The 24,238-nt window shown below is 55.1% G+C and overlaps 3 protein-coding genes across 3 annotated transcripts; all 3 read left to right on the top strand.

Annotated features, from left to right (window-relative positions):
* The first annotated feature begins 4,198 nt into the window (after positions 1-4,198).
* On the top strand, positions 4,199-8,588 carry LOC145517182 (uncharacterized). Its single transcript, XM_081519447.1, has 3 exons — positions 4,199-4,821; positions 5,221-5,533; positions 5,786-8,588. The coding sequence occupies exons 1-3, from the start codon at positions 4,585-4,587 to the stop codon at positions 6,412-6,414; spliced, it is 1,179 nt and encodes a 392-aa protein (XP_081375573.1). The 5' UTR covers positions 4,199-4,584; the 3' UTR covers positions 6,415-8,588.
* A 3,687-nt stretch (positions 8,589-12,275) lies between these two features.
* Positions 12,276-14,077, top strand: LOC145517203 (uncharacterized). The gene is made up of 3 exons (XM_081519471.1): positions 12,276-12,463; positions 12,863-13,175; positions 13,428-14,077. The coding sequence occupies exons 1-3, from the start codon at positions 12,329-12,331 to the stop codon at positions 14,054-14,056; spliced, it is 1,077 nt and encodes a 358-aa protein (XP_081375597.1). The 5' UTR covers positions 12,276-12,328; the 3' UTR covers positions 14,057-14,077.
* A 5,846-nt stretch (positions 14,078-19,923) lies between these two features.
* Positions 19,924-23,895, top strand: LOC145517308 (uncharacterized). The gene is made up of 3 exons (XM_081519586.1): positions 19,924-20,105; positions 20,505-20,817; positions 21,070-23,895. The coding sequence occupies exons 1-3, from the start codon at positions 19,971-19,973 to the stop codon at positions 21,696-21,698; spliced, it is 1,077 nt and encodes a 358-aa protein (XP_081375712.1). The 5' UTR covers positions 19,924-19,970; the 3' UTR covers positions 21,699-23,895.
* Positions 23,896-24,238: the final 343 nt, after the last annotated feature.

Genomic DNA, 24,238 nt, shown 5'->3' with positions numbered 1-24,238 from the left:
GAGCTCACAAGCTGAGTTTCAAGGGAGGTATTGAGAGGACAGGGATGGCTACAACGTGCTGCAAACTGAGTGAGGGTCCCCACAATCCTCAGCAAAGGTGTGTGGTGTGCAAGTGGGGAGTAGAGGGCCCCCAAGTTCCAAAGGAAGGGAGGTACTCGGGAGCTAAAGCCCTTGGCTGCTGTGGTAGCAGCTGCAGATGGCAGCTCGTCCACAGTGCACTTCGAATGAGGTCATATGAGCGGGACTCTGGAAATGGCTCCGAAATCCAGAGAAAGGGGTCAGGGTATGTGGGAATCCGGCGGGGGTGGGGGGTGGATGAAGGAAGGTGTCCTTCCTCTCTCCAGTGCAATTTGGTTTGGTGAGTCTCAAAGCTACCAGATGGCACTTCCCAAGTCAGGCCCCCGCAGGAATCAGGGTGGGCTGCATGCCTCGGCCCCTGCCACAGGGACAAGCCACACCAGTGGCCTCCCTGAGCTCCAATGGCCGGATCTGGGGGTTCTGTCTGGGTGCACACCTGCTTGTTCTGGCCAAGTTCCCCGCTTCTCTGAGCACCAGCTTCAACCTCTCGAATGAGGACATCGATTGCTACCTTGGCACGTTACTCTCTTCATCCTGTGAAGACTCATTAGGCTTATCCTACAATTACTAGCTGGCCCGAGGAGATATCTCCTGAATCCAGATTAAGCTGGAGTCTCCCAGGCTCATCTGGCATGTCTTCCCTGAAGTCTGCCAAAACCCACACCCTTGCGTTTCCAGGGACTCCCCTTAGCCAGCTGGGCAGAAAACCCAGCATGTTTCAAACAAGCTGACAGACAAGCGGGAGAGGACTCACGGGCAGACGGCTTCCCTCAGGTCTCGGGTGGAGCTCTGGGACCACAGCAGCAACAGGCCATCCCAGTCCCTGGGCTCAGCAGCGCCCTCATTCTCACGCCGGCGGCTCTGCCCTGAGGGGAGCAGGAAGGTCACCAACTGCCGCAGGCGGACCTCACGCCCCTCCCACTTATGGAGCCTGACCTCCCCCGGCCCCACCCCTTCCCCTACCCCAGCAGGACGAGAGCTCCTCTTCCCCTGGCTTCTAACGTGAGGCCCGGCCCTGGGCCCCGATTGGGCACTGCCCCAGTCCGGAGCCAATCACAGTGGCCAAGGAGGTGGAAGGCACCGATTGGCCAGGGCCAGGTCATGTGACCATACTCCCCAGGAAACTCAAATATTACCAAGATTCCCTAAGAAACCAATGAACAAAATTATCCAGTAAAGGCAAACCGTACTTTTTAATGAGGCCAAAGTCACAGGAAAAAAAAAAAAAAAAGCTTCACAATGAAGTGCTCAAGGAAGCTGCAAAATAAACTTTCAGAAAAGTTTAGTAGTTTTTTTAATAGGGTGACGGAGAGCTATACCTATCCCATATATGTGAATTTAGGTTTAAACTAGATTTCCCTTGGCTATTTTATAAGACAAAAAAACCCACATCACCCCCTTTCACTCCCCCCCACACCCAAAAAGTGTTTTAATCTATTGAATTTTTGTGTCCTCAGTTGTGTCTGATTCACGGCAACTCACGATCTCTACACAGCCAGGCTCTTCCGTCCATGGAATTCAGGGCAATTTTTTCTGTCACAGTAAATGCCCACCCTGGGTGATCCAAACGGAAGGGCTCAGAGGCTCCTGAGAGACTAACTCCTTTCAGCTGAGCACAGAGCTGGCTCCTCACTGGGATGCCTGTGGCCTGGGGCTCCCAGAGGGGAGAGCAGCACTCGCCCCACCGTGTGGTCACTGCTGGAAGTGCAGGCTGCTCCTCACTCCCCCTTGACAGTGTCCCTGAGGGCAGAACAGTGTGAAGTTAATCAAGGTGGAAACGCAAACTCCAATGCAAGCAAACTTCCCTCAAGGTCTCCAATACCACTCAGGAACAGGGTATTGGAAACTGCAGGGGATGACATGAATGAAGATGGAGACTTGACACCTTACACCGAGTTCACTTCCAGTTATCCCTAGACAAACATTCCATGAAAACTTGTCACAAATCTAGAGGAACAATGAGCCGAAACCGGACACGTGCTTTGAGTCTTCACACACAAAACTAAAAGGCAGTCCACAAAAAAAACCAGGAGAATACAGTGGACTTTGCAAAATCAAAGATATCTACTGTGGGAAAGACCTCAGTACAAAAGCAAAAGACAGGTCACACATCGCGAGACGAATGAGTGGAAACACAAAGCTTATCAAGGATGTGTCTCCAAACAGACAAAGAACACCAACACAACAAGCCTGTGAAAACTAGGGAAAGGTCTGAAGGGACACCAGACTGAGGAAGACACACACAGAGTATCCCGGATGATGTCCAGCACTGAGGGCCTGAAGAATCAACAGTCTAGTTGTACCTCCTCAGGCCTGTGTGACCCTGGGTGAGGCCTCTGTTTCCCGGTGGCCCTGAGAGATGGACAGGGAGGAAGGGGAAGAGAAATCACTTGCATTTGTAATACTCACAGCAAAGTCTTCCAATGAGAAGGGAATTATCACCCCCACTGACAATGCCATTCACTGAAGTGATCCCCACGGGTCCATCTAACCCAGAAGGGAAGGAAGGACCTGTTCTCACAAAACGGCGAGAGATGGAAGAAGGAAGATCAAGCCCACACCAATCCCTGGAAAGAGAAGCTGTGCTCAGGGCTTGAAAGAATTCCTATTTGGAAAATGATATCCCAGCCCCACAAGGCAATCCACAGCTTCGATGCTATTCCTCCCAAAATGCCAATGCATTTTCGCACCCAACCAAGAATTGCAAAAGGGGTACGGAAACAGAAAAGAGCCTAAATTGTCAATACAATCCGACGAAAAAGCCCCGATACGGACATCCAAGGTTGTGTGAAAGGAAATCAGACGACCAAACTAGGATCCTCAGGAGAGTATCGGAGAAGGCAATGGCGACCCACTCCAGTACTCTTGCCTGGAAAATGCCCTGGACGGAGGAGCCTGGTAGGCTGCAGGCCATGGGGTCGCGCAGAGTCAGACACGACTGAAGTGACTTAGCCGCAGCAGCAGCAGCAGGAGCCGGACAGTATGCTATTGGGAATACAACAACACACACAGATCCAGATCGATGGAATAAAGTTGAGGGTCCAGACACAGACCCCAGCATCCATGCTCAACTCATCTCTGACACAGAAGGGGAGAATATCCAAATGGGAACAAGAAAGCCTCTTCAATACATGTCCATGGGAAAACCAGACAGCTACATCTGAAGAACGCTATTGGTTTTGATCTCAGACCACCTCAATATCGGGGAAAACCTCACCCTAAAGGCTGATGTCATGAGATAGCTAGAAAGAAGCGTAGGTCAAAGGCTCCTTAACATCAGAGTCTCCTTGCCATTTGCTGGGCGGAGGTAGAAATGGGTCTCTTCAAGTAAGGGAAAGAGGTACACGAAGTACACCAATGGGTTTCCATCCAATGGAACCTCTTCACAACAGAGAAGCTAAGCAAGCATTCACAAATGCAAAAGAGAGGAAACGGAACACGAGAGACTCCTTGCAAGTGGTGTATCTGAGAAGGGGTTCATATGGAAAGAGACGAAGAATGCACAGCACTCAGATTCCAAGAAACACCACCACCACCCTTGACCCTTCCCCCATGACCAACTCCGACCTAAAGCCTTTCTCTCCCTCTAACCTATCCCTAAAACATAACCCTCATCTAATCATATACATGTGCATTCCTAGCATCCATCCGTCCACACACGAGAGAGAAAGAGGAAGACACAGACTGAATTGAGAAAGGAAAAGAGAGGGACACAGCCAGAGAGAGACACGGAACCAAAGAGAGGAAAGGAGTCGATGGTCCAGACTTTTCATCAATCTGTCTCGAAGGTAGAAGCAATGACAGCGCCCATCCACCCCAGAAGGGGGAAAAGGACGGAAGGTTTGGAGAGGAAAAGACAAGAACGCAGGGAGCCATTAGAAGCTCAGCCACCCGCAGAAGCCGAGCTGGGACACTTGAACAGAATCTCAATGGAAACAGAGGACCAGAAAGTTGGCCACTCTTTTCTATAAGAGAGGGAGACCTTCGAGTCTTCCTTTCGGTCCTCCAACTTGGATGCGGGGTCTCAAAACAGTCAGGAGGGGGAGTGCCTTTTCCTGGGTACCACGGCACATCCAGGCCTCGTTCTGCCCCATTCTGTGCTGTGTCAGCCCAGGAAGGAATCTTTCTTTCTGAAGTCTCAGCGCACACGCTCCACGTGATATCGGCCCCAGGTGGAAAGGCATGGAGCTGCTCGTAGGCCGACAGACCTAGGAAGCAGATGGGAGAATGACCGCCACTCTGCAGATGGAGAGACTGGGGAAACCCTGAGGGGCATATGCTTGTCCAGGGCCACACCACTTATGAGAAGAAGGAGCCTGGTCTGAGAGCAGCGGGGCCCTCGGAGCTCAGGCCCTGGCTGCACCCAGGCCTCCCCAGGGCTGTCGGCTGGGCTGGGTGGGTGTCACTGTGCCTGCACATGGCTTAAGGGTGGTGGTCGAGCAGTCAGAAACCCAGGGATTCGCTTGGGAAGTTTTGGGGAAGGGACCTCAGCACGAACCCCAGGAAATGATGTCACCTGCCGGCAACAGAACCCAACAGAACCCGCAACCCGGGTATCCAGGCCTCGAGAGCGGAGAGGAGCCCCCAGCCAGATCACTTGCTGCCGAGATGTTCTGCTGTTTGCCCCTGCCCAGAGGCCGGGGCCTCAGGAGAGCTCACAGGCAGTGTGCGTGGGCACCCTGTCGACGTTGGCTCAGGGCACCCCCGAGACGCCTCTGGCCCTTTGCCCGGAGAAACAGAAAGGTAACACGGGGAGCCCCAGGCCGGGCCAGGCCACCTCTCCCATGCCACCCGGAAACACCGGGTCCTTTGCCTGTGTGTGTGGATGCGGGTTTCTCGGGGTGTGTCTCCCTCAAGGAAGCCCAGGTGGATGTGGGGTCAGAAGCCTGCGGACAAGTTGTGTCCACACCCCAGGGGAGAGCATGCTGGGCGGGATGGGGAGAGTGCGGGCAGGGCCGGCCGCCCAGGCTGACCTCACACCCTCAGGTGGGTCTCTTTCCTCCCGGGTGGGGATCTGAGCAGACACACGTCTCTGACCCTTCTGGGCAGAGAAGTTCGAGCAGGCCGAAGCAGCGGCTCCACTGGCCAGGCCCAGCTCGGAAAACTCCCAGCATGGCTGGCTGACGGTCACTGTCGTTGCAGAGCTTCCCACGTGATGAGGCCGAGGACGGGGACACCCCACCCAGCTCCCGGAGGGAGGGGTCGGAGCACCACCCCCCCGCCCGTGAGGCCCAGTGCAGGCTCCAGGTGAGCGTGCCCACGGAGGCATCAGCCCCACCGGGGGCGAAGCGGAGGCGGGGAAGGCCTGCTGCCGAGACACCGCCCAGGATACACCCGGCGGCCCAGTCTGAGGCTGCCACGGAGCTCAGCACACCCGGCTCCGACCCAGAGTCCCGAGAACCCCGGCCTCTGAGGCAGCAGGAGGACCTGGAGCCCAGCACGCCAGAGCACAGAGGTGAGGACGCTGGGGCTGGTGTACGGGAGTGTGTGCGGAGGGGGTGCTGAGCTACACAGGGACGAGTCCCCGAAAGCTGCTGCTGGGCCTGCAGCAAGCGCTGGCCTCACACCCCCCGCCCCCCATCTTGCACACTTCAGTCCCAAAAGACATCCGACCCTGGGTATTCTTTGGGAATCTCTTGGAAGCTTTCTGTCCCGGGATACGCACATGCCAAGGCTGGCCTGCGGGCAAACGATGCTTCTCCCACAGCTCTAGCACTGGCCTCCAACTGGAACCAGGCTCCACTTCCCAGACCTGTCCCTACAGAGGTGGTGGCTCCAGGTGCAGGACCCAGGGATCCACCGAGGGCAGATGGAGAACCGAGACTTGCCCTCGCAGAGACACCAGGCCAGCTGGGTACTGGCCAGCACACCGGGCAGATCGGATCTCCGTGCCTGCAGGACCCCCAGCCCCAGGCACTGATGTCCCACCCCCTCAGCCAGAACCTCCACCTCCACGTGCACCTCTACCTGCTCGGCCTTTGGCAGGAGAACCCGAGGCAGAGGAGGAGTCACCGCCTCGGCAGGGAGAGCCTGCCCTGGCTCCCGCGCAACACCCAGACGCCCACGATGACTCACCCACCCCTGCAGGGAGAACGAGCCCCCGCTCTGGACAGAGACCCAGAGCCCTTGCCGGAAACACCACGTCCAGGGGAGCGGTCGGCTCTGCAGCCTCCATCCCTGTCTGCTCACCGTGGACGCCGTCAACTCGGTCTGCCCCCAGGGGACATGGAGTTCCTTTCCCCCGAACTGCTTTGCATTTGGTTTGTTTCCACCTTTCTGGTGATGTTTTCTTTTTTGCGTGGTTTCCTGTATTTTTGTTGGTTAAGTTGGGATTAGTAAACTTTTTCATCATTGTTGCAATTTGGGAACACTGTTGTGTAACTCTGGTGATACTGTGTTACCATCACCACTTTGTAGTTTCAGACCCGTTCCATCTTTATGCCCCACCCCCCAACAAAGCCTGGATTCAAGGCAAGCACGCCCTGTTCATCCCTCCGCCCGATCCTGAACACAGTTTCATCTTTTCCTTCTGCATTCCTTCCTATATTCTTGGTGTCCCCAATCAATGACTCTCAGTGAAATGACTGAAGGAGTTTTTTTCGGACGCTCCACCTACTGTAAGACTCCACTGGAGAGTTCTCATGTTTATGTCCTTTGAACTAGCCTTTGATAGCTGAAAGGACGTTGTACGTCCTTTCAAGATACCATGTGCCAAACGAAGCCCTTTTGGCAAATGCCATCATTATCTCCAGGCAGGCATTGCTGTTTGAAGGGTGCCATCTCAGCCAGAAGGCAGAGGCTGAGCTCCTCTTGTTGCACCAGCTCCCAAAAGAAGCCAAGAAAGGGAGCTGGAACAACAAACCACCCCAACGCCCAGGAAAGCGTTCTTCATGACAGAAGGCTAGAAAATGACCCAACATCCTTGTGGCCCAGAACCCCTCTAGAAATTCACTGTTCCATAAAAAAGAGAAACAGATGGGAAGTTCCAAGGAGAGGCAATGCCCATGGCCAGTGTATTTTAGAGACGGCCTGACCGCTCCGGGGAAGACACGCACTGACAGAACCCCTTGGGAAACAGCCGTGATAGTCCTCACTGTCGTAAGGGATTCCTCTGGGGACAACCTGCCCTGGGCACCACACGAGGGAGCAGACCGGCTTCTCTTCCTCTGCCCCCACACCATTCACTCATGAAGGCAGCTCAGGTGTTCTCATGCCCTGCCTGCCTGCCTGCCTGGCTCATCCGTGAGCTGTGGCCACCTCCAGGACAGGACTCCACCTTCTGCTCTCTGTGTACCGTGAATCTGCACACAGTGGGCTTTCAGAACCTTAGGAGACTTGAGCCATTCCCACTCGAGCCAGAACCCTCCCCAGGAAGGAAAACAGCTGTGGAGTCCTTTTGGCCCCAGCACTGGTTCCGAAACCCTGGCGGCTCCTAGAGCCTCTACGGTGTGAAGAGGGAGGTCCCTTTTGACAGAGCTTTCCGGCCGTCAGATCTAAGCTGCTGTTTCACTGTCAGCTGTGTCTCTTCCGTTGCAGTGTTGCAGGTGGGCCACGCTGCTCCAAAGGAGCTCACAAGCTGAGTTTCAAGGGAGGTATTGAGAGGACAGGGATGGCTACAACGTGCTGCAAACTGAGTGAGGGTCCCCACAATCCTCAGCAAAGGTGTGTGGTGTGCAAGTGGGGAGTAGAGGGCCCCCAAGTTCCAAAGGAAGGGAGGTACTCGGGAGCTAAAGCCCTTGGCTGCTGTGGTAGCAGCTGCAGATGGCAGCTCGTCCACAGTGCACTTCGAATGAGGTCATATGAGCGGGACTCTGGAAATGGCTCCGAAATCCAGAGAAAGGGGTCAGGGTATGTGGGAATCCGGCGGGGGTGGGGGGTGGATGAAGGAAGGTGTCCTTCCTCTCTCCAGTGCAATTTGGTTTGGTGAGTCTCAAAGCTACCAGATGGCACTTCCCAAGTCAGGCCCCCGCAGGAATCAGGGTGGGCTGCATGCCTCGGCCCCTGCCACAGGGACAAGCCACACCAGTGGCCTCCCTGAGCTCCAATGGCCGGATCTGGGGGTTCTGTCTGGGTGCACACCTGCTTGTTCTGGCCAAGTTCCCCGCTTCTCTGAGCACCAGCTTCAACCTCTCGAATGAGGACATCGATTGCTACCTTGGCACGTTACTCTCTTCATCCTGTGAAGACTCATTAGGCTTATCCTACAATTACTAGCTGGCCCGAGGAGATATCTCCTGAATCCAGATTAAGCTGGAGTCTCCCAGGCTCATCTGGCATGTCTTCCCTGAAGTCTGCCAAAACCCACACCCTTGCGTTTCCAGGGACTCCCCTTAGCCAGCTGGGCAGAAAACCCAGCATGTTTCAAACAAGCTGACAGACAAGCGGGAGAGGACTCACGGGCAGACGGCTTCCCTCAGGTCTCGGGTGGAGCTCTGGGACCACAGCAGCAACAGGCCATCCCAGTCCCTGGGCTCAGCAGCGCCCTCATTCTCACGCCGGCGGCTCTGCCCTGAGGGGAGCAGGAAGGTCACCAACTGCCGCAGGCGGACCTCACGCCCCTCCCACTTATGGAGCCTGACCTCCCCCGGCCCCACCCCTTCCCCTACCCCAGCAGGACGAGAGCTCCTCTTCCCCTGGCTTCTAACGTGAGGCCCGGCCCTGGGCCCCGATTGGGCACTGCCCCAGTCCGGAGCCAATCACAGTGGCCAAGGAGGTGGAAGGCACCGATTGGCCAGGGCCAGGTCATGTGACCATACTCCCCAGGAAACTCAAATATTACCAAGATTCCCTAAGAAACCAATGAACAAAATTATCCAGTAAAGGCAAACCGTACTTTTTAATGAGGCCAAAGTCACAGGAAAAAAAAAAAAAAAGCTTCACAATGAAGTGCTCAAGGAAGCTGCAAAATAAACTTTCAGAAAAGTTTAGTAGTTTTTTTAATAGGGTGACGGAGAGCTATACCTATCCCATATATGTGAATTTAGGTTTAAACTAGATTTCCCTTGGCTATTTTATAAGACAAAAAAACCCACATCACCCCCTTTCACTCCCCCCCACACCCAAAAAGTGTTTTAATCTATTGAATTTTTGTGTCCTCAGTTGTGTCTGATTCACGGCAACTCACGATCTCTACACAGCCAGGCTCTTCCGTCCATGGAATTCAGGGCAATTTTTTCTGTCACAGTAAATGCCCACCCTGGGTGATCCAAACGGAAGGGCTCAGAGGCTCCTGAGAGACTAACTCCTTTCAGCTGAGCACAGAGCTGGCTCCTCACTGGGATGCCTGTGGCCTGGGGCTCCCAGAGGGGAGAGCAGCACTCGCCCCACCGTGTGGTCACTGCTGGAAGTGCAGGCTGCTCCTCACTCCCCCTTGACAGTGTCCCTGAGGGCAGAACAGTGTGAAGTTAATCAAGGTGGAAACGCAAACTCCAATGCAAGCAAACTTCCCTCAAGGTCTCCAATACCACTCAGGAACAGGGTATTGGAAACTGCAGGGGATGACATGAATGAAGATGGAGACTTGACACCTTACACCGAGTTCACTTCCAGTTATCCCTAGACAAACATTCCATGAAAACTTGTCACAAATCTAGAGGAACAATGAGCCGAAACCGGACACGTGCTTTGAGTCTTCACACACAAAACTAAAAGGCAGTCCACAAAAAAAACCAGGAGAATACAGTGGACTTTGCAAAATCAAAGATATCTACTGTGGGAAAGACCTCAGTACAAAAGCAAAAGACAGGTCACACATCGCGAGACGAATGAGTGGAAACACAAAGCTTATCAAGGATGTGTCTCCAAACAGACAAAGAACACCAACACAACAAGCCTGTGAAAACTAGGGAAAGGTCTGAAGGGACACCAGACTGAGGAAGACACACACAGAGTATCCCGGATGATGTCCAGCACTGAGGGCCTGAAGAATCAACAGTCTAGTTGTACCTCCTCAGGCCTGTGTGACCCTGGGTGAGGCCTCTGTTTCCCGGTGGCCCTGAGAGATGGACAGGGAGGAAGGGGAAGAGAAATCACTTGCATTTCTAATACTCACAGCAAAGTCTTCCAATGAGAAGGGAATTATCACCCCCACTGACAATGCCATTCACTGAAGTGATCCCCACGGGTCCATCTAACCCAGAAGGGAAGGAAGGACCTGTTCTCACAAAACGGCGAGAGATGGAAGAAGGAAGATCAAGCCCACACCAATCCCTGGAAAGAGAAGCTGTGCTCAGGGCTTGAAAGAATTCCTATTTGGAAAATGATATCCCAGCCCCACAAGGCAATCCACAGCTTCGATGCTATTCCTCCCAAAATGCCAATGCATTTTCGCACCCAACCAAGAATTGCAAAAGGGGTACGGAAACAGAAAAGAGCCTAAATTGTCAATACAATCCGACGAAAAAGCCCCGATACGGACATCCAAGGTTGTGTGAAAGGAAATCAGACGACCAAACTAGGATCCTCAGGAGAGTATCGGAGAAGGCAATGGCGACCCACTCCAGTACTCTTGCCTGGAAAATGCCCTGGACGGAGGAGCCTGGTAGGCTGCAGGCCATGGGGTCGCGCAGAGTCAGACACGACTGAAGTGACTTAGCCGCAGCAGCAGCAGCAGGAGCCGGACAGTATGCTATTGGGAATACAACAACACACACAGATCCAGATCGATGGAATAAAGTTGAGGGTCCAGACACAGACCCCAGCATCCATGCTCAACTCATCTCTGACACAGAAGGGGAGAATATCCAAATGGGAACAAGAAAGCCTCTTCAATACATGTCCATGGGAAAACCAGACAGCTACATCTGAAGAACGCTATTGGTTTTGATCTCAGACCACCTCAATATCGGGGAAAACCTCACCCTAAAGGCTGATGTCATGAGATAGCTAGAAAGAAGCGTAGGTCAAAGGCTCCTTAACATCAGAGTCTCCTTGCCATTTGCTGGGCGGAGGTAGAAATGGGTCTCTTCAAGTAAGGGAAAGAGGTACACGAAGTACACCAATGGGTTTCCATCCAATGGAACCTCTTCACAACAGAGAAGCTAAGCAAGCATTCACAAATGCAAAAGAGAGGAAACGGAACACGAGAGACTCCTTGCAAGTGGTGTATCTGAGAAGGGGTTCATATGGAAAGAGACGAAGAATGCACAGCACTCAGATTCCAAGAAACACCACCACCACCCTTGACCCTTCCCCCATGACCAACTCCGACCTAAAGCCTTTCTCTCCCTCTAACCTATCCCTAAAACATAACCCTCATCTAATCATATACACGTGCATTCCTAGCATCCATCCGTCCACACACGAGAGAGAAAGAGGAAGACACAGACTGAATTGAGAAAGGAAAAGAGAGGGACACAGCCAGAGAGAGACACGGAACCAAAGAGAGGAAAGGAGTCGATGGTCCAGACTTTTCATCAATCTGTCTCGAAGGTAGAAGCAATGACAGCGCCCATCCACCCCAGAAGGGGGAAAAGGACGGAAGGTTTGGAGAGGAAAAGACAAGAACGCAGGGAGCCATTAGAAGCTCAGCCACCCGCAGAAGCCGAGCTGGGACACTTGAACAGAATCTCAATGGAAACAGAGGACCAGAAAGTTGGCCACTCTTTTCTATAAGAGAGGGAGACCTTCGAGTCTTCCTTTCGGTCCTCCAACTTGGATGCGGGGTCTCAAAACAGTCAGGAGGGGGAGTGCCTTTTCCTGGGTACCACGGCACATCCAGGCCTCGTTCTGCCCCATTCTGTGCTGTGTCAGCCCAGGAAGGAATCTTTCTTTCTGAAGTCTCAGCGCACACGCTCCACGTGATATCGGCCCCAGGTGGAAAGGCATGGAGCTGCTCGTAGGCCGACAGACCTAGGAAGCAGATGGGAGAATGACCGCCACTCTGCAGATGGAGAGACTGGGGAAACCCTGAGGGGCATATGCTTGTCCAGGGCCACACCACTTATGAGAAGAAGGAGCCTGGTCTGAGAGCAGCGGGGCCCTCGGAGCTCAGGCCCTGGCTGCACCCAGGCCTCCCCAGGGCTGTCGGCTGGGCTGGGTGGGTGTCACTGTGCCTGCACATGGCTTAAGGGTGGTGGTCGAGCAGTCAGAAACCCAGGGATTCCCTTGGGAAGTTTTGGGGAAGGGACCTCAGCACGAACCCCAGGAAATGATGTCACCTGCCGGCAACAGAACCCAACAGAACCCGCAACCCGGGTATCCAGGCCTCGAGAGCGGAGAGGAGCCCCCAGCCAGATCACTTGCTGCCGAGATGTTCTGCTGTTTGCCCCTGCCCAGAGGCCGGGGCCTCAGGAGAGCTCACAGGCAGTGTGCGTGGGCACCCTGTCGACGTTGGCTCAGGGCACCCCCGAGACGCCTCTGGCCCTTTGCCCGGAGAAACAGAAAGGTAACACGGGGAGCCCCAGGCCGGGCCAGGCCACCTCTCCCATGCCACCCGGAAACACCGGGTCCTTTGCCTGTGTGTGTGGATGCGGGTTTCTCGGGGTGTGTCTCCCTCAAGGAAGCCCAGGTGGATGTGGGGTCAGAAGCCTGCGGACAAGTTGTGTCCACACCCCAGGGGAGAGCATGCTGGGCGGGATGGGGAGAGTGCGGGCAGGGCCGGCCGCCCAGGCTGACCTCACACCCTCAGGTGGGTCTCTTTCCTCCCGGGTGGGGATCTGAGCAGACACACGTCTCTGACCCTTCTGGGCAGAGAAGTTCGAGCAGGCCGAAGCAGCGGCTCCACTGGCCAGGCCCAGCTCGGAAAACTCCCAGCATGGCTGGCTGACGGTCACTGTCGTTGCAGAGCTTCCCACGTGATGAGGCCGAGGACGGGGACACCCCATCCAGCTCCCGGAGGGAGGGGTCGGAGCACCACCCCCCCGCCCGTGAGGCCCAGTGCAGGCTCCAGGTGAGCGTGCCCACGGAGGCATCAGCCCCACCGGGGGCGAAGCGGAGGCGGGGAAGGCCTGCTGCCGAGACACCGCCCAGGATACACCCGGCGGCCCAGTCTGAGGCTGCCACGGAGCTCAGCACACCCGGCTCCGACCCAGAGTCCCGAGAACCCCGGCCTCTGAGGCAGCAGGAGGACCTGGAGCCCAGCACGCCAGAGCACAGAGGTGAGGACGCTGGGGCTGGTGTACGGGAGTGTGTGCGGAGGGGGTGCTGAGCTACACAGGGACGAGTCCCCGAAAGCTGCTGCTGGGCCTGCAGCAAGCGCTGGCCTCACACCCCCCGCCCCCCATCTTGCACACTTCAGTCCCAAAAGACATCCGACCCTGGGTATTCTTTGGGAATCTCTTGGAAGCTTTCTGTCCCGGGATACGCACATGCCAAGGCTGGCCTGCGGGCAAACGATGCTTCTCCCACAGCTCTAGCACTGGCCTCCAACTGGAACCAGGCTCCACTTCCCAGACCTGTCCCTACAGAGGTGGTGGCTCCAGGTGCAGGACCCAGGGATCCACCGAGGGCAGATGGAGAACCGAGACTTGCCCTCGCAGAGACACCAGGCCAGCTGGGTACTGGCCAGCACACCGGGCAGATCGGATCTCCGTGCCTGCAGGACCCCCAGCCCCAGGCACTGATGTCCCACCCCCTCAGCCAGAACCTCCACCTCCACGTGCACCTCTACCTGCTCGGCCTTTGGCAGGAGAACCCGAGGCAGAGGAGGAGTCACCGCCTCGGCAGGGAGAGCCTGCCCTGGCTCCCGCGCAACACCCAGACGCCCACGATGACTCACCCACCCCTGCAGGGAGAACGAGCCCCCGCTCTGGACAGAGACCCAGAGCCCTTGCCGGAAACACCACGTCCAGGGGAGCGGTCGGCTCTGCAGCCTCCATCCCTGTCTGCTCACCGTGGACGCCGTCAACTCGGTCTGCCCCCAGGGGACATGGAGTTCCTTTCCCCCGAACTGCTTTGCATTTGGTTTGTTTCCACCTTTCTGGTGATGTTTTCTTTTTTGCGTGGTTTCCTGTATTTTTGTTGGTTAAGTTGGGATTAGTAAACTTTTTCATCATTGTTGCAATTTGGGAACACTGTTGTGTAACTCTGGTGATACTGTGTTACCATCACCACTTTGTAGTTTCAGACCCGTTCCATCTTTATGCCCCACCCCCCAACAAAGCCTGGATTCAAGGCAAGCACGCCCTGTTCATCCCTCCGCCCTATCCTGAACACAATTTCATCTTTTCCTTCTGCATTCCTTCCTATATTCTTGGTGTCCCCAATCAATGACTCTCAGTGAAATGACTGAAGGAGTTTTTTTCGGACGCTCCACCTACTGTAAGACTCCACTGGAGAGTTCTCATGTTTATGTCCTTTGAACTAGCCTTTGATAGCTGAAAGGACGTTGTACGTCCTTTCAAGATACCATGTGCCAAACGAAGCCCTTTTGGCAAATGCCATCATTATCTCCAGGCAGGCATTGCTGTTTGAAGGGTGCCATCTCAGCCAGAAGGCAGAGGCTGAGCTCCTCTTGTTGCACCAGCTCCCAAAAGAAGCCAAGAAAGGGAGCTGGAACAACAAACCACCCCAACGCCCAGGAAAGCGTTCTTCATGACAGAAGGCTAGAAAATGACCCAACATCCTTGTGGCCCAGAACCCCTCTAGAAATTCACTGTTCCATAAAAAAGAGAAACAGATGGGAAGTTCCAAGGAGAGGCAATGCCCATGGCCAGTGTATTTTAGAGACGGCCTGACCGCTCCGGGGAAGACACGCACTGACAGAACCCCTTGGGAAACAGCCGTGATAGTCCTCACTGTCGTAAGGGATTCCTCTGGGGACAACCTGCCCTGGGCACCACACGAGGGAGCAGACCGGCTTCTCTTCCTCTGCCCCCACACCATTCACTCATGAAGGCAGCTCAGGTGTTCTCATGCCCTGCCTGCCTGCCTGCCTGGCTCATCCGTGAGCTGTGACCACCTCCAGGACAGGACTCCACCTTCTGCTCTCTGTGTACCGTGAATCTGCACACAGTGGGCTTTCAGAACCTTAGGAGACTTGAGCCATTCCCACTCGAGCCAGAACCCTCCCCAGGAAGGAAAACAGCTGTGGAGTCCTTTTGGCCCCAGCACTGGTTCCGAAACCCTGGCGGCTCCTAGAGCCTCTACGGTGTGAAGAGGGAGGTCCCTTTTGACAGAGCTTTCCGGCCGTCAGATCTAAGCTGCTGTTTCACTGTCAGCTGTGTCTCTTCCGTTGCAGTGTTGCAGGTGGGCCACGCTGCTCCAAAGGAGCTCACAAGCTGAGTTTCAAGGGAGGTATTGAGAGGACAGGGATGGCTACAACGTGCTGCAAACTGAGTGAGGGTCCCCACAATCCTCAGCAAAGGTGTGTGGTGTGCAAGTGGGGAGTAGAGGGCCCCCAAGTTCCAAAGGAAGGGAGGTACTCGGGAGCTAAAGCCCTTGGCTGCTGTGGTAGCAGCTGCAGATGGCAGCTCGTCCACAGTGCACTTCGAATGAGGTCATATGAGCGGGACTCTGGAAATGGCTCCGAAATCCAGAGAAAGGGGTCAGGGTATGTGGGAATCCGGCGGGGGTGGGGGGTGGATGAAGGAAGGTGTCCTTCCTCTCTCCAGTGCAATTTGGTTTGGTGAGTCTCAAAGCTACCAGATGGCACTTCCCAAGTCAGGCCCCCGCAGGAATCAGGGTGGGCTGCATGCCTCGGCCCCTGCCACAGGGACAAGCCACACCAGTGGCCTCCCTGAGCTCCAATGGCCGGATCTGGGGGTTCTGTCTGGGTGCACACCTGCTTGTTCTGGCCAAGTTCCCCGCTTCTCTGAGCACCAGCTTCAACCTCTCGAATGAGGACATCGATTGCTACCTTGGCACGTTACTCTCTTCATCCTGTGAAGACTCATTAGGCTTATCCTACAATTACTAGCTGGCCCGAGGAGATATCTCCTGAATCCAGATTAAGCTGGAGTCTCCCAGGCTCATCTGGCATGTCTTCCCTGAAGTCTGCCAAAACCCACACCCTTGCGTTTCCAGGGACTCCCCTTAGCCAGCTGGGCAGAAAACCCAGCATGTTTCAAACAAGCTGACAGACAAGCGGGAGAGGACTCACGGGCAGACGGCTTCCCTCAGGTCTCGGGTGGAGCTCTGGGACCACAGCAGCAACAGGCCATCCCAGTCCCTGGGCTCAGCAGCGCCCTCATTCTCACGCCGGCGGCTCTGCCCTGAGGGGAGCAGGAAGGTCACCAACTGCCGCAGGCGGACCTCACGCCCCTCCCACTTATGGAGCCTGACCTCCCCCGGCCCCACCCCTTCCCCTACCCCAGCAGGACGAGAGCTCCTCTTCCCCTGGCTTCTAACGTGAGGCCCGGCCCTGGGCCCCGATTGGGCACTGCCCCAGTCCGGAGCCAATCACAGTGGCCAAGGAGGTGGAAGGCACCGATTGGCCAGGGCCAGGTCATGTGACCATACTCCCCAGGAAACTCAAATATTACCAAGATTCCCTAAGAAACCAATGAACAAAATTATCCAGTAAAGGCAAACCGTACTTTTTAATGAGGCCAAAGTCACAGAAAAAAAAAAAAAAAAGCTTCACAATGAAGTGCTCAAGGAAGCTACAAAATAAACTTTCAAAAAAGTTTAGTAGTTTTTTTAATAGGGTGACGGAGAGCTATACCTATCCCATATATGTGAATTTAGGTTTAAACTAGATTTCCCTTGGCTATTTTATAAGACAAAAAAACCCACATCACCCCCTTTCACTCCCCCCCACACCCAAAAAGTGTTTTAATCTATTGAATTTTTGTGTCCTCAGTTGTGTCTGATTCACGGCAACTCACGATCTCTACACAGCCAGGCTCTTCCGTCCATGGAATTCAGGGCAATTTTTTCTGTCACAGTAAATGCCCACCCTGGGTGATCCAAACGGAAGGGCTCAGAGGCTCCTGAGAGACTAACTCCTTTCAGCTGAGCACAGAGCTGGCTCCTCACTGGGATGCCTGTGGCCTGGGGCTCCCAGAGGGGAGAGCAGCACTCGCCCCACCGTGTGGTCACTGCTGGAAGTGCAGGCTGCTCCTCACTCCCCCTTGACAGTGTCCCTGAGGGCAGAACAGTGTGAAGTTAATCAAGGTGGAAACGCAAACTCCAATGCAAGCAAACTTCCCTCAAGGTCTCCAATACCACTCAGGAACAGGGTATTGGAAACTGCAGGGGATGACATGAATGAAGATGGAGACTTGACACCTTACACCGAGTTCACTTCCAGTTATCCCTAGACAAACATTCCATGAAAACTTGTCACAAATCTAGAGGAACAATGAGCCGAAACCGGACACGTGCTTTGAGTCTTCACACACAAAACTAAAAGGCAGTCCACAAAAAAAACCAGGAGAATACAGTGGACTTTGCAAAATCAAAGATATCTACTGTGGGAAAGACCTCAGTACAAAAGCAAAAGACAGGTCACACATCGCGAGACGAATGAGTGGAAACACAAAGCTTATCAAGGATGTGTCTCCAAACAGACAAAGAACACCAACACAACAAGCCTGTGAAAACTAGGGAAAGGTCTGAAGGGACACCAGACTGAGGAAGACACACACAGAGTATCCCGGATGATGTCCAGCACTGAGGGCCTGAAGAATCAACAGTCTAGTTGTACCTCCTCAGGCCTGTGTGACCCTGGGTGAGGCCTCTGTTTCCCGGTGGCTCTGAGAGATGGACAGGGAGGAAGGGGAAGAGAAATCACTTGCATTTCTAATACTCACAGCAAAGTCTTCCAATGAGAAGGGAATTATCACCCCCACTGACAATGCCATTCACTGAAGTGATCCCCACGGGTCCATCTAACCCAGAAGGGAAGGAAGGACCTGTTCTCACAAAACGGCGAGAGATGGAAGAAGGAAGATCAAGCCCACACCAATCCCTGGAAAGAGAAGCTGTGCTCAGGGCTTGAAAGAATTCCTATTTGGAAAATGATATCCCAGCCCCACAAGGCAATCCACAGCTTCGATGCTATTCCTCCCAAAATGCCAATGCATTTTCGCACCCAACCAAGAATTGCAAAAGGGGTACGGAAACAGAAAAGAGCCTAAATTGTCAATACAATCCGACGAAAAAGCCCCGATACGGACATCCAAGGTTGTGTGAAAGGAAATCAGACGACCAAACTAGGATCCTCAGGAGAGTATCGGAGAAGGCAATGGCGACCCACTCCAGTACTCTTGCCTGGAAAATGCCCTGGACGGAGGAGCCTGGTAGGCTGCAGGCCATGGGGTCGCGCAGAGTCAGACACGACTGAAGTGACTTAGCCGCAGCAGCAGCAGCAGGAGCCGGACAGTATGCTATTGGGAATACAACAACACACACAGATCCAGATCGATGGAATAAAGTTGAGGGTCCAGACACAGACCCCAGCATCCATGCTCAACTCATCTCTGACACAGAAGGGGAGAATATCCAAATGGGAACAAGAAAGCCTCTTCAATACATGTCCATGGGAAAACCAGACAGCTACATCTGAAGAACGCTATTGGTTTTGATCTCAGACCACCTCAATATCGGGGAAAACCTCACCCTAAAGGCTGATGTCATGAGATAGCTAGAAAGAAGCGTAGGTCAAAGGCTCCTTAACATCAGAGTCTCCTTGCCATTTGCTGGGCGGAGGTAGAAATGGGTCTCTTCAAGTAAGGGAAAGAGGTACACGAAGTACACCAATGGGTTTCCATCCAATGGAACCTCTTCACAACAGAGAAGCTAAGCAAGCATTCACAAATGCAAAAGAGAGGAAACGGAACACGAGAGACTCCTTGCAAGTGGTGTATCTGAGAAGGGGTTCATATGGAAAGAGACGAAGAATGCACAGCACTCAGATTCCAAGAAACACCACCACCACCCTTGACCCTTCCCCCATGACCAACTCCGACCTAAAGCCTTTCTCTCCCTCTAACCTATCCCTAAAACATAACCCTCATCTAATCATATACACGTGCATTCCTAGCATCCATCCGTCCACACACGAGAGAGAAAGAGGAAGACACAGACTGAATTGAGAAAGGAAAAGAGAGGGACACAGCCAGAGAGAGACACGGAACCAAAGAGAGGAAAGGAGTCGATGGTCCAGACTTTTCATCAATCTGTCTCGAAGGTAGAAGCAATGACAGCGCCCATCCACCCCAGAAGGGGGAAAAGGACGGAAGGTTTGGAGAGGAAAAGACAAGAACGCAGGGAGCCATTAGAAGCTCAGCCACCCGCAGAAGCCGAGCTGGGACACTTGAACAGAATCTCAATGGAAACAGAGGACCAGAAAGTTGGCCACTCTTTTCTATAAGAGAGGGAGACCTTCGAGTCTTCCTTTCGGTCCTCCAACTTGGATGCGGGGTCTCAAAACAGTCAGGAGGGGGAGTGCCTTTTCCTGGGTACCACGGCACATCCAGGCCTCGTTCTGCCCCATTCTGTGCTGTGTCAGCCCAGGAAGGAATCTTTCTTTCTGAAGTCTCAGCGCACACGCTCCACGTGATATCGGCCCCAGGTGGAAAGGCATGGAGCTGCTCGTAGGCCGACAGACCTAGGAAGCAGATGGGAGAATGACCGCCACTCTGCAGATGGAGAGACTGGGGAAACCCTGAGGGGCATATGCTTGTCCAGGGCCACACCACTTATGAGAAGAAGGAGCCTGGTCTGAGAGCAGCGGGGCCCTCGGAGCTCAGGCCCTGGCTGCACCCAGGCCTCCCCAGGGCTGTCGGCTGGGCTGGGTGGGTGTCACTGTGCCTGCACATGGCTTAAGGGTGGTGGTCGAGCAGTCAGAAACCCAGGGATTCCCTTGGGAAGTTTTGGGGAAGGGACCTCAGCACGAACCCCAGGAAATGATGTCACCTGCCGGCAACAGAACCCAACAGAACCCGCAACCCGGGTATCCAGGCCTCGAGAGCGGAGAGGAGCCCCCAGCCAGATCACTTGCTGCCGAGATGTTCTGCTGTTTGCCCCTGCCCAGAGGCCGGGGCCTCAGGAGAGCTCACAGGCAGTGTGCGTGGGCACCCTGTCGACGTTGGCTCAGGGCACCCCCGAGACGCCTCTGGCCCTTTGCCCGGAGAAACAGAAAGGTAACACGGGGAGCCCCAGGCCGGGCCAGGCCACCTCTCCCATGCCACCCGGAAACACCGGGTCCTTTGCCTGTGTGTGTGGATGCGGGTTTCTCGGGGTGTGTCTCCCTCAAGGAAGCCCAGGTGGATGTGGGGTCAGAAGCCTGCGGACAAGTTGTGTCCACACCCCAGGGGAGAGCATGCTGGGCGGGATGGGGAGAGTGCGGGCAGGGCCGGCCGCCCAGGCTGACCTCACACCCTCAGGTGGGTCTCTTTCCTCCCGGGTGGGGATCTGAGCAGACACACGTCTCTGACCCTTCTGGGCAGAGAAGTTCGAGCAGGCCGAAGCAGCGGCTCCACTGGCCAGGCCCAGCTCGGAAAACTCCCAGCATGGCTGGCTGACGGTCACTGTCGTTGCAGAGCTTCCCACGTGATGAGGCCGAGGACGGGGACACCCCATCCAGCTCCCGGAGGGAGGGGTCGGAGCACCACCCCCCCGCCCGTGAGGCCCAGTGCAGGCTCCAGGTGAGCGTGCCCACGGAGGCATCAGCCCCACCGGGGGCGAAGCGGAGGCGGGGAAAGCCTGCTGCCGAGACACCGCCCAGGATACACCCGGCGGCCCAGTCTGAGGCTGCCACGGAGCTCAGCACACCCGGCTCCGACCCAGAGTCCCGAGAACCCCGGCCTCTGAGGCAGCAGGAGGACCTGGAGCCCAGCACGCCAGAGCACAGAGGTGAGGACGCTGGGGCTGGTGTACGGGAGTGTGTGCGGAGGGGGTGCTGAGCTACACAGGGACGAGTCCCCGAAAGCTGCTGCTGGGCCTGCAGCAAGCGCTGGCCTCACACCCCCCGCCCCCCATCTTGCACACTTCAGTCCCAAAAGACAGCCGACCCTGGGTATTCTTTGGGAATCTCTTGGAAGCTTTCTGTCCCGGGATACGCACATGCCAAGGCTGGCCTGCGGGCAAACGATGCTTCTCCCACAGCTCTAGCACTGGCCTCCAACTGGAACCAGGCTCCACTTCCCAGACCTGTCCCTACAGAGGTGGTGGCTCCAGGTGCAGGACCCAGGGATCCACCGAGGGCAGATGGAGAACCGAGACTTGCCCTCGCAGAGACACCAGGCCAGCTGGGTACTGGCCAGCACACCGGGCAGATCGGATCTCCGTGCCTGCAGGACCCCCAGCCCCAGGCACTGATGTCCCACCCCCTCAGCCAGAACCTCCACCTCCACGTGCACCTCTACCTGCTCGGCCTTTGGCAGGAGAACCCGAGGCAGAGGAGGAGTCACCGCCTCGGCAGGGAGAGCCTGCCCTGGCTCCCGCGCAACACCCAGACGCCCACGATGACTCACCCACCCCTGCAGGGAGAACGAGCCCCCGCTCTGGACAGAGACCCAGAGCCCTTGCCAGAAACACCACGTCCAGGGGAGCGGTCGGCTCTGCAGCCTCCATCCCTGTCTGCTCACCGTGGACGCCGTCAACTCGGTCTGCCCCCAGGGGACATGGAGTTCCTTTCCCCCGAACTGCTTTGCATTTGGTTTGTTTCCACCTTTCTGGTGATGTTTTCTTTTTTGCGTGGTTTCCTGTATTTTTGTTGGTTAAGTTGGGATTAGTAAACTTTTTCATCATTGTTGCAATTTGGGAACACTGTTGTGTAACTCTGGTGATACTGTGTTACCATCACCACTTTGTAGTTTCAGACCCGTTCCATCTTTATGCCCCACCCCCCAACAAAGCCTGGATTCAAGGCAAGCACGCCCTGTTCATCCCTCCGCCCGATCCTGAACACAATTTCATCTTTTCCTTCTGCATTCCTTCCTATATTCTTGGTGTCCCCAATCAATGACTCTCAGTGAAATGACTGAAGGAGTTTTTTTCGGACGCTCCACCTACTGTAAGACTCCACTGGAGAGTTCTCATGTTTATGTCCTTTGAACTAGCCTTTGATAGCTGAAAGGACGTTGTACGTCCTTTCAAGATACCATGTGCCAAACGAAGCCCTTTTGGCAAATGCCATCATTATCTCCAGGCAGGCATTGCTGTTTGAAGGGTGCCATCTCAGCCAGAAGGCAGAGGCTGAGCTCCTCTTGTTGCACCAGCTCCCAAAAGAAGCCAAGAAAGGGAGCTGGAACAACAAACCACCCCAACGCCCAGGAAAGCGTTCTTCATGACAGAAGGCTAGAAAATGACCCAACATCCTTGTGGCCCAGAACCCCTCTAGAAATTCACTGTTCCATAAAAAAGAGAAACAGATGGGAAGTTCCAAGGAGAGGCAATGCCCATGGCCAGTGTATTTTAGAGACGGCCTGACCGCTCCGGGGAAGACACGCACTGACAGAACCCCTTGGGAAACAGCCGTGATAGTCCTCACTGTCGTAAGGGATTCCTCTGGGGACAACCTGCCCTGGGCACCACACGAGGGAGCAGACCGGCTTCTCTTCCTCTGCCCCCACACCATTCACTCATGAAGGCAGCTCAGGTGTTCTCATGCCCTGCCTGCCTGCCTGCCTGGCTCATCCGTGAGCTGTGGCCACCTCCAGGACAGGACTCCACCTTCTGCTCTCTGTGTACCGTGAATCTGCACACAGTGGGCTTTCAGAACCTTAGGAGACTTGAGCCATTCCCACTCGAGCCAGAACCCTCCCCAGGAAGGAAAACAGCTGTGGAGTCCTTTTGGCCCCAGCACTGGTTCCGAAACCCTGGCGGCTCCTAGAGCCTCTACGGTGTGAAGAGGGAGGTCCCTTTTGACAGAGCTTTCCGGCCGTCAGATCTAAGCTGCTGTTTCACTGTCAGCTGTGTCTCTTCCGTTGCAGTGTTGCAGGTGGGCCACGCTGCTCCAAAGGAGCTCACAAGCTGAGTTTCAAGGGAGGTATTGAGAGGACAGGGATGGCTACAACGTGCTGCAAACTGAGTGAGGGTCCCCACAATCCTCAGCAAAGGTGTGTGGTGTGCAAGTGGGGAGTAGAGGGCCCCCAAGTTCCAAAGGAAGGGAGGTACTCGGGAGCTAAAGCCCTTGGCTGCTGTGGTAGCAGCTGCAGATGGCAGCTCGTCCACAGTGCACTTCGAATGAGGTCATATGAGCGGGACTCTGGAAATGGCTCCGAAATCCAGAGAAAGGGGTCAGGGTATGTGGGAATCCGGCGGGGGTGGGGGGTGGATGAAGGAAGGTGTCCTTCCTCTCTCCAGTGCAATTTGGTTTGGTGAGTCTCAAAGCTACCAGATGGCACTTCCCAAGTCAGGCCCCCGCAGGAATCAGGGTGGGCTGCATGCCTCGGCCCCTGCCACAGGGACAAGCCACACCAGTGGCCTCCCTGAGCTCCAATGGCCGGATCTGGGGGTTCTGTCTGGGTGCACACCTGCTTGTTCTGGCCAAGTTCCCCGCTTCTCTGAGCACCAGCTTCAACCTCTCGAATGAGGACATCGATTGCTACCTTGGCACGTTACTCTCTTCATCCTGTGAAGACTCATTAGGCTTATCCTACAATTACTAGCTGGCCCGAGGAGATATCTCCTGAATCCAGATTAAGCTGGAGTCTCCCAGGCTCATCTGGCATGTCTTCCCTGAAGTCTGCCAAAACCCACACCCTTGCGTTTCCAGGGACTCCCCTTAGCCAGCTGGGCAGAAAACCCAGCATGTTTCAAACAAGCTGACAGACAAGCGGGAGAGGACTCACGGGCAGACGGCTTCCCTCAGGTCTCGGGTGGAGCTCTGGGACCACAGCAGCAACAGGCCATCCCAGTCCCTGGGCTCAGCAGCGCCCTCATTCTCACGCCGGCGGCTCTGCCCTGAGGGGAGCAGGAAGGTCACCAACTGCCGCAGGCGGACCTCACGCCCCTCCCACTTATGGAGCCTGACCTCCCCCGGCCCCACCCCTTCCCCTACCCCAGCAGGACGAGAGCTCCTCTTCCCCTGGCTTCTAACGTGAGGCCCGGCCCTGGGCCCCGATTGGGCACTGCCCCAGTCCGGAGCCAATCACAGTGGCCAAGGAGGTGGAAGGCACCGATTGGCCAGGGCCAGGTCATGTGACCATACTCCCCAGGAAACTCAAATATTACCAAGATTCCCTAAGAAACCAATGAACAAAATTATCCAGTAAAGGCAAACCGTACTTTTTAATGAGGCCAAAGTCACAGAAAAAAAAAAAAAAAAGCT

This window comes from Giraffa tippelskirchi, chromosome 8 (assembly GCF_054371585.1).
Source record: "Giraffa tippelskirchi isolate mGirTip1 chromosome 8, T2T-mGirTip1v1.2.pri, whole genome shotgun sequence".
NCBI classification, from domain to species: Eukaryota; Metazoa; Chordata; class Mammalia; order Artiodactyla; family Giraffidae; genus Giraffa; species Giraffa tippelskirchi.
The sequence above is the reverse complement of the archived record's forward strand: the minus strand, read 5'-3'. Positions and strand labels throughout refer to the sequence as shown.

What these genes read in the sequence shown, in the direction of transcription:
- LOC145517182 (XM_081519447.1), top strand. Translation starts at nt 4,585, where the DNA reads ATGATGTCACCTGCCGGCAACAGAACCCAACAGAACCCGCAACCCGGG. An exon ending in TTGCCCGGAGAAACAGAAAG is followed by an intron (nt 4,822 to 5,220) that starts GTAACACGGGGA and finishes CTGTCGTTGCAG; the next exon opens with AGCTTCCCACGTGATGAGGC. An exon ending in CAGCACGCCAGAGCACAGAG is followed by an intron (nt 5,534 to 5,785) that starts GTGAGGACGCTG and finishes CTTCTCCCACAG; the next exon opens with CTCTAGCACTGGCCTCCAAC.
- LOC145517203 (XM_081519471.1), top strand. Translation starts at nt 12,329, where the DNA reads ATGTTCTGCTGTTTGCCCCTGCCCAGAGGCCGGGGCCTCAGGAGAGCT. An exon ending in TTGCCCGGAGAAACAGAAAG is followed by an intron (nt 12,464 to 12,862) that starts GTAACACGGGGA and finishes CTGTCGTTGCAG; the next exon opens with AGCTTCCCACGTGATGAGGC. An exon ending in CAGCACGCCAGAGCACAGAG is followed by an intron (nt 13,176 to 13,427) that starts GTGAGGACGCTG and finishes CTTCTCCCACAG; the next exon opens with CTCTAGCACTGGCCTCCAAC.
- LOC145517308 (XM_081519586.1), top strand. Translation starts at nt 19,971, where the DNA reads ATGTTCTGCTGTTTGCCCCTGCCCAGAGGCCGGGGCCTCAGGAGAGCT. An exon ending in TTGCCCGGAGAAACAGAAAG is followed by an intron (nt 20,106 to 20,504) that starts GTAACACGGGGA and finishes CTGTCGTTGCAG; the next exon opens with AGCTTCCCACGTGATGAGGC. An exon ending in CAGCACGCCAGAGCACAGAG is followed by an intron (nt 20,818 to 21,069) that starts GTGAGGACGCTG and finishes CTTCTCCCACAG; the next exon opens with CTCTAGCACTGGCCTCCAAC.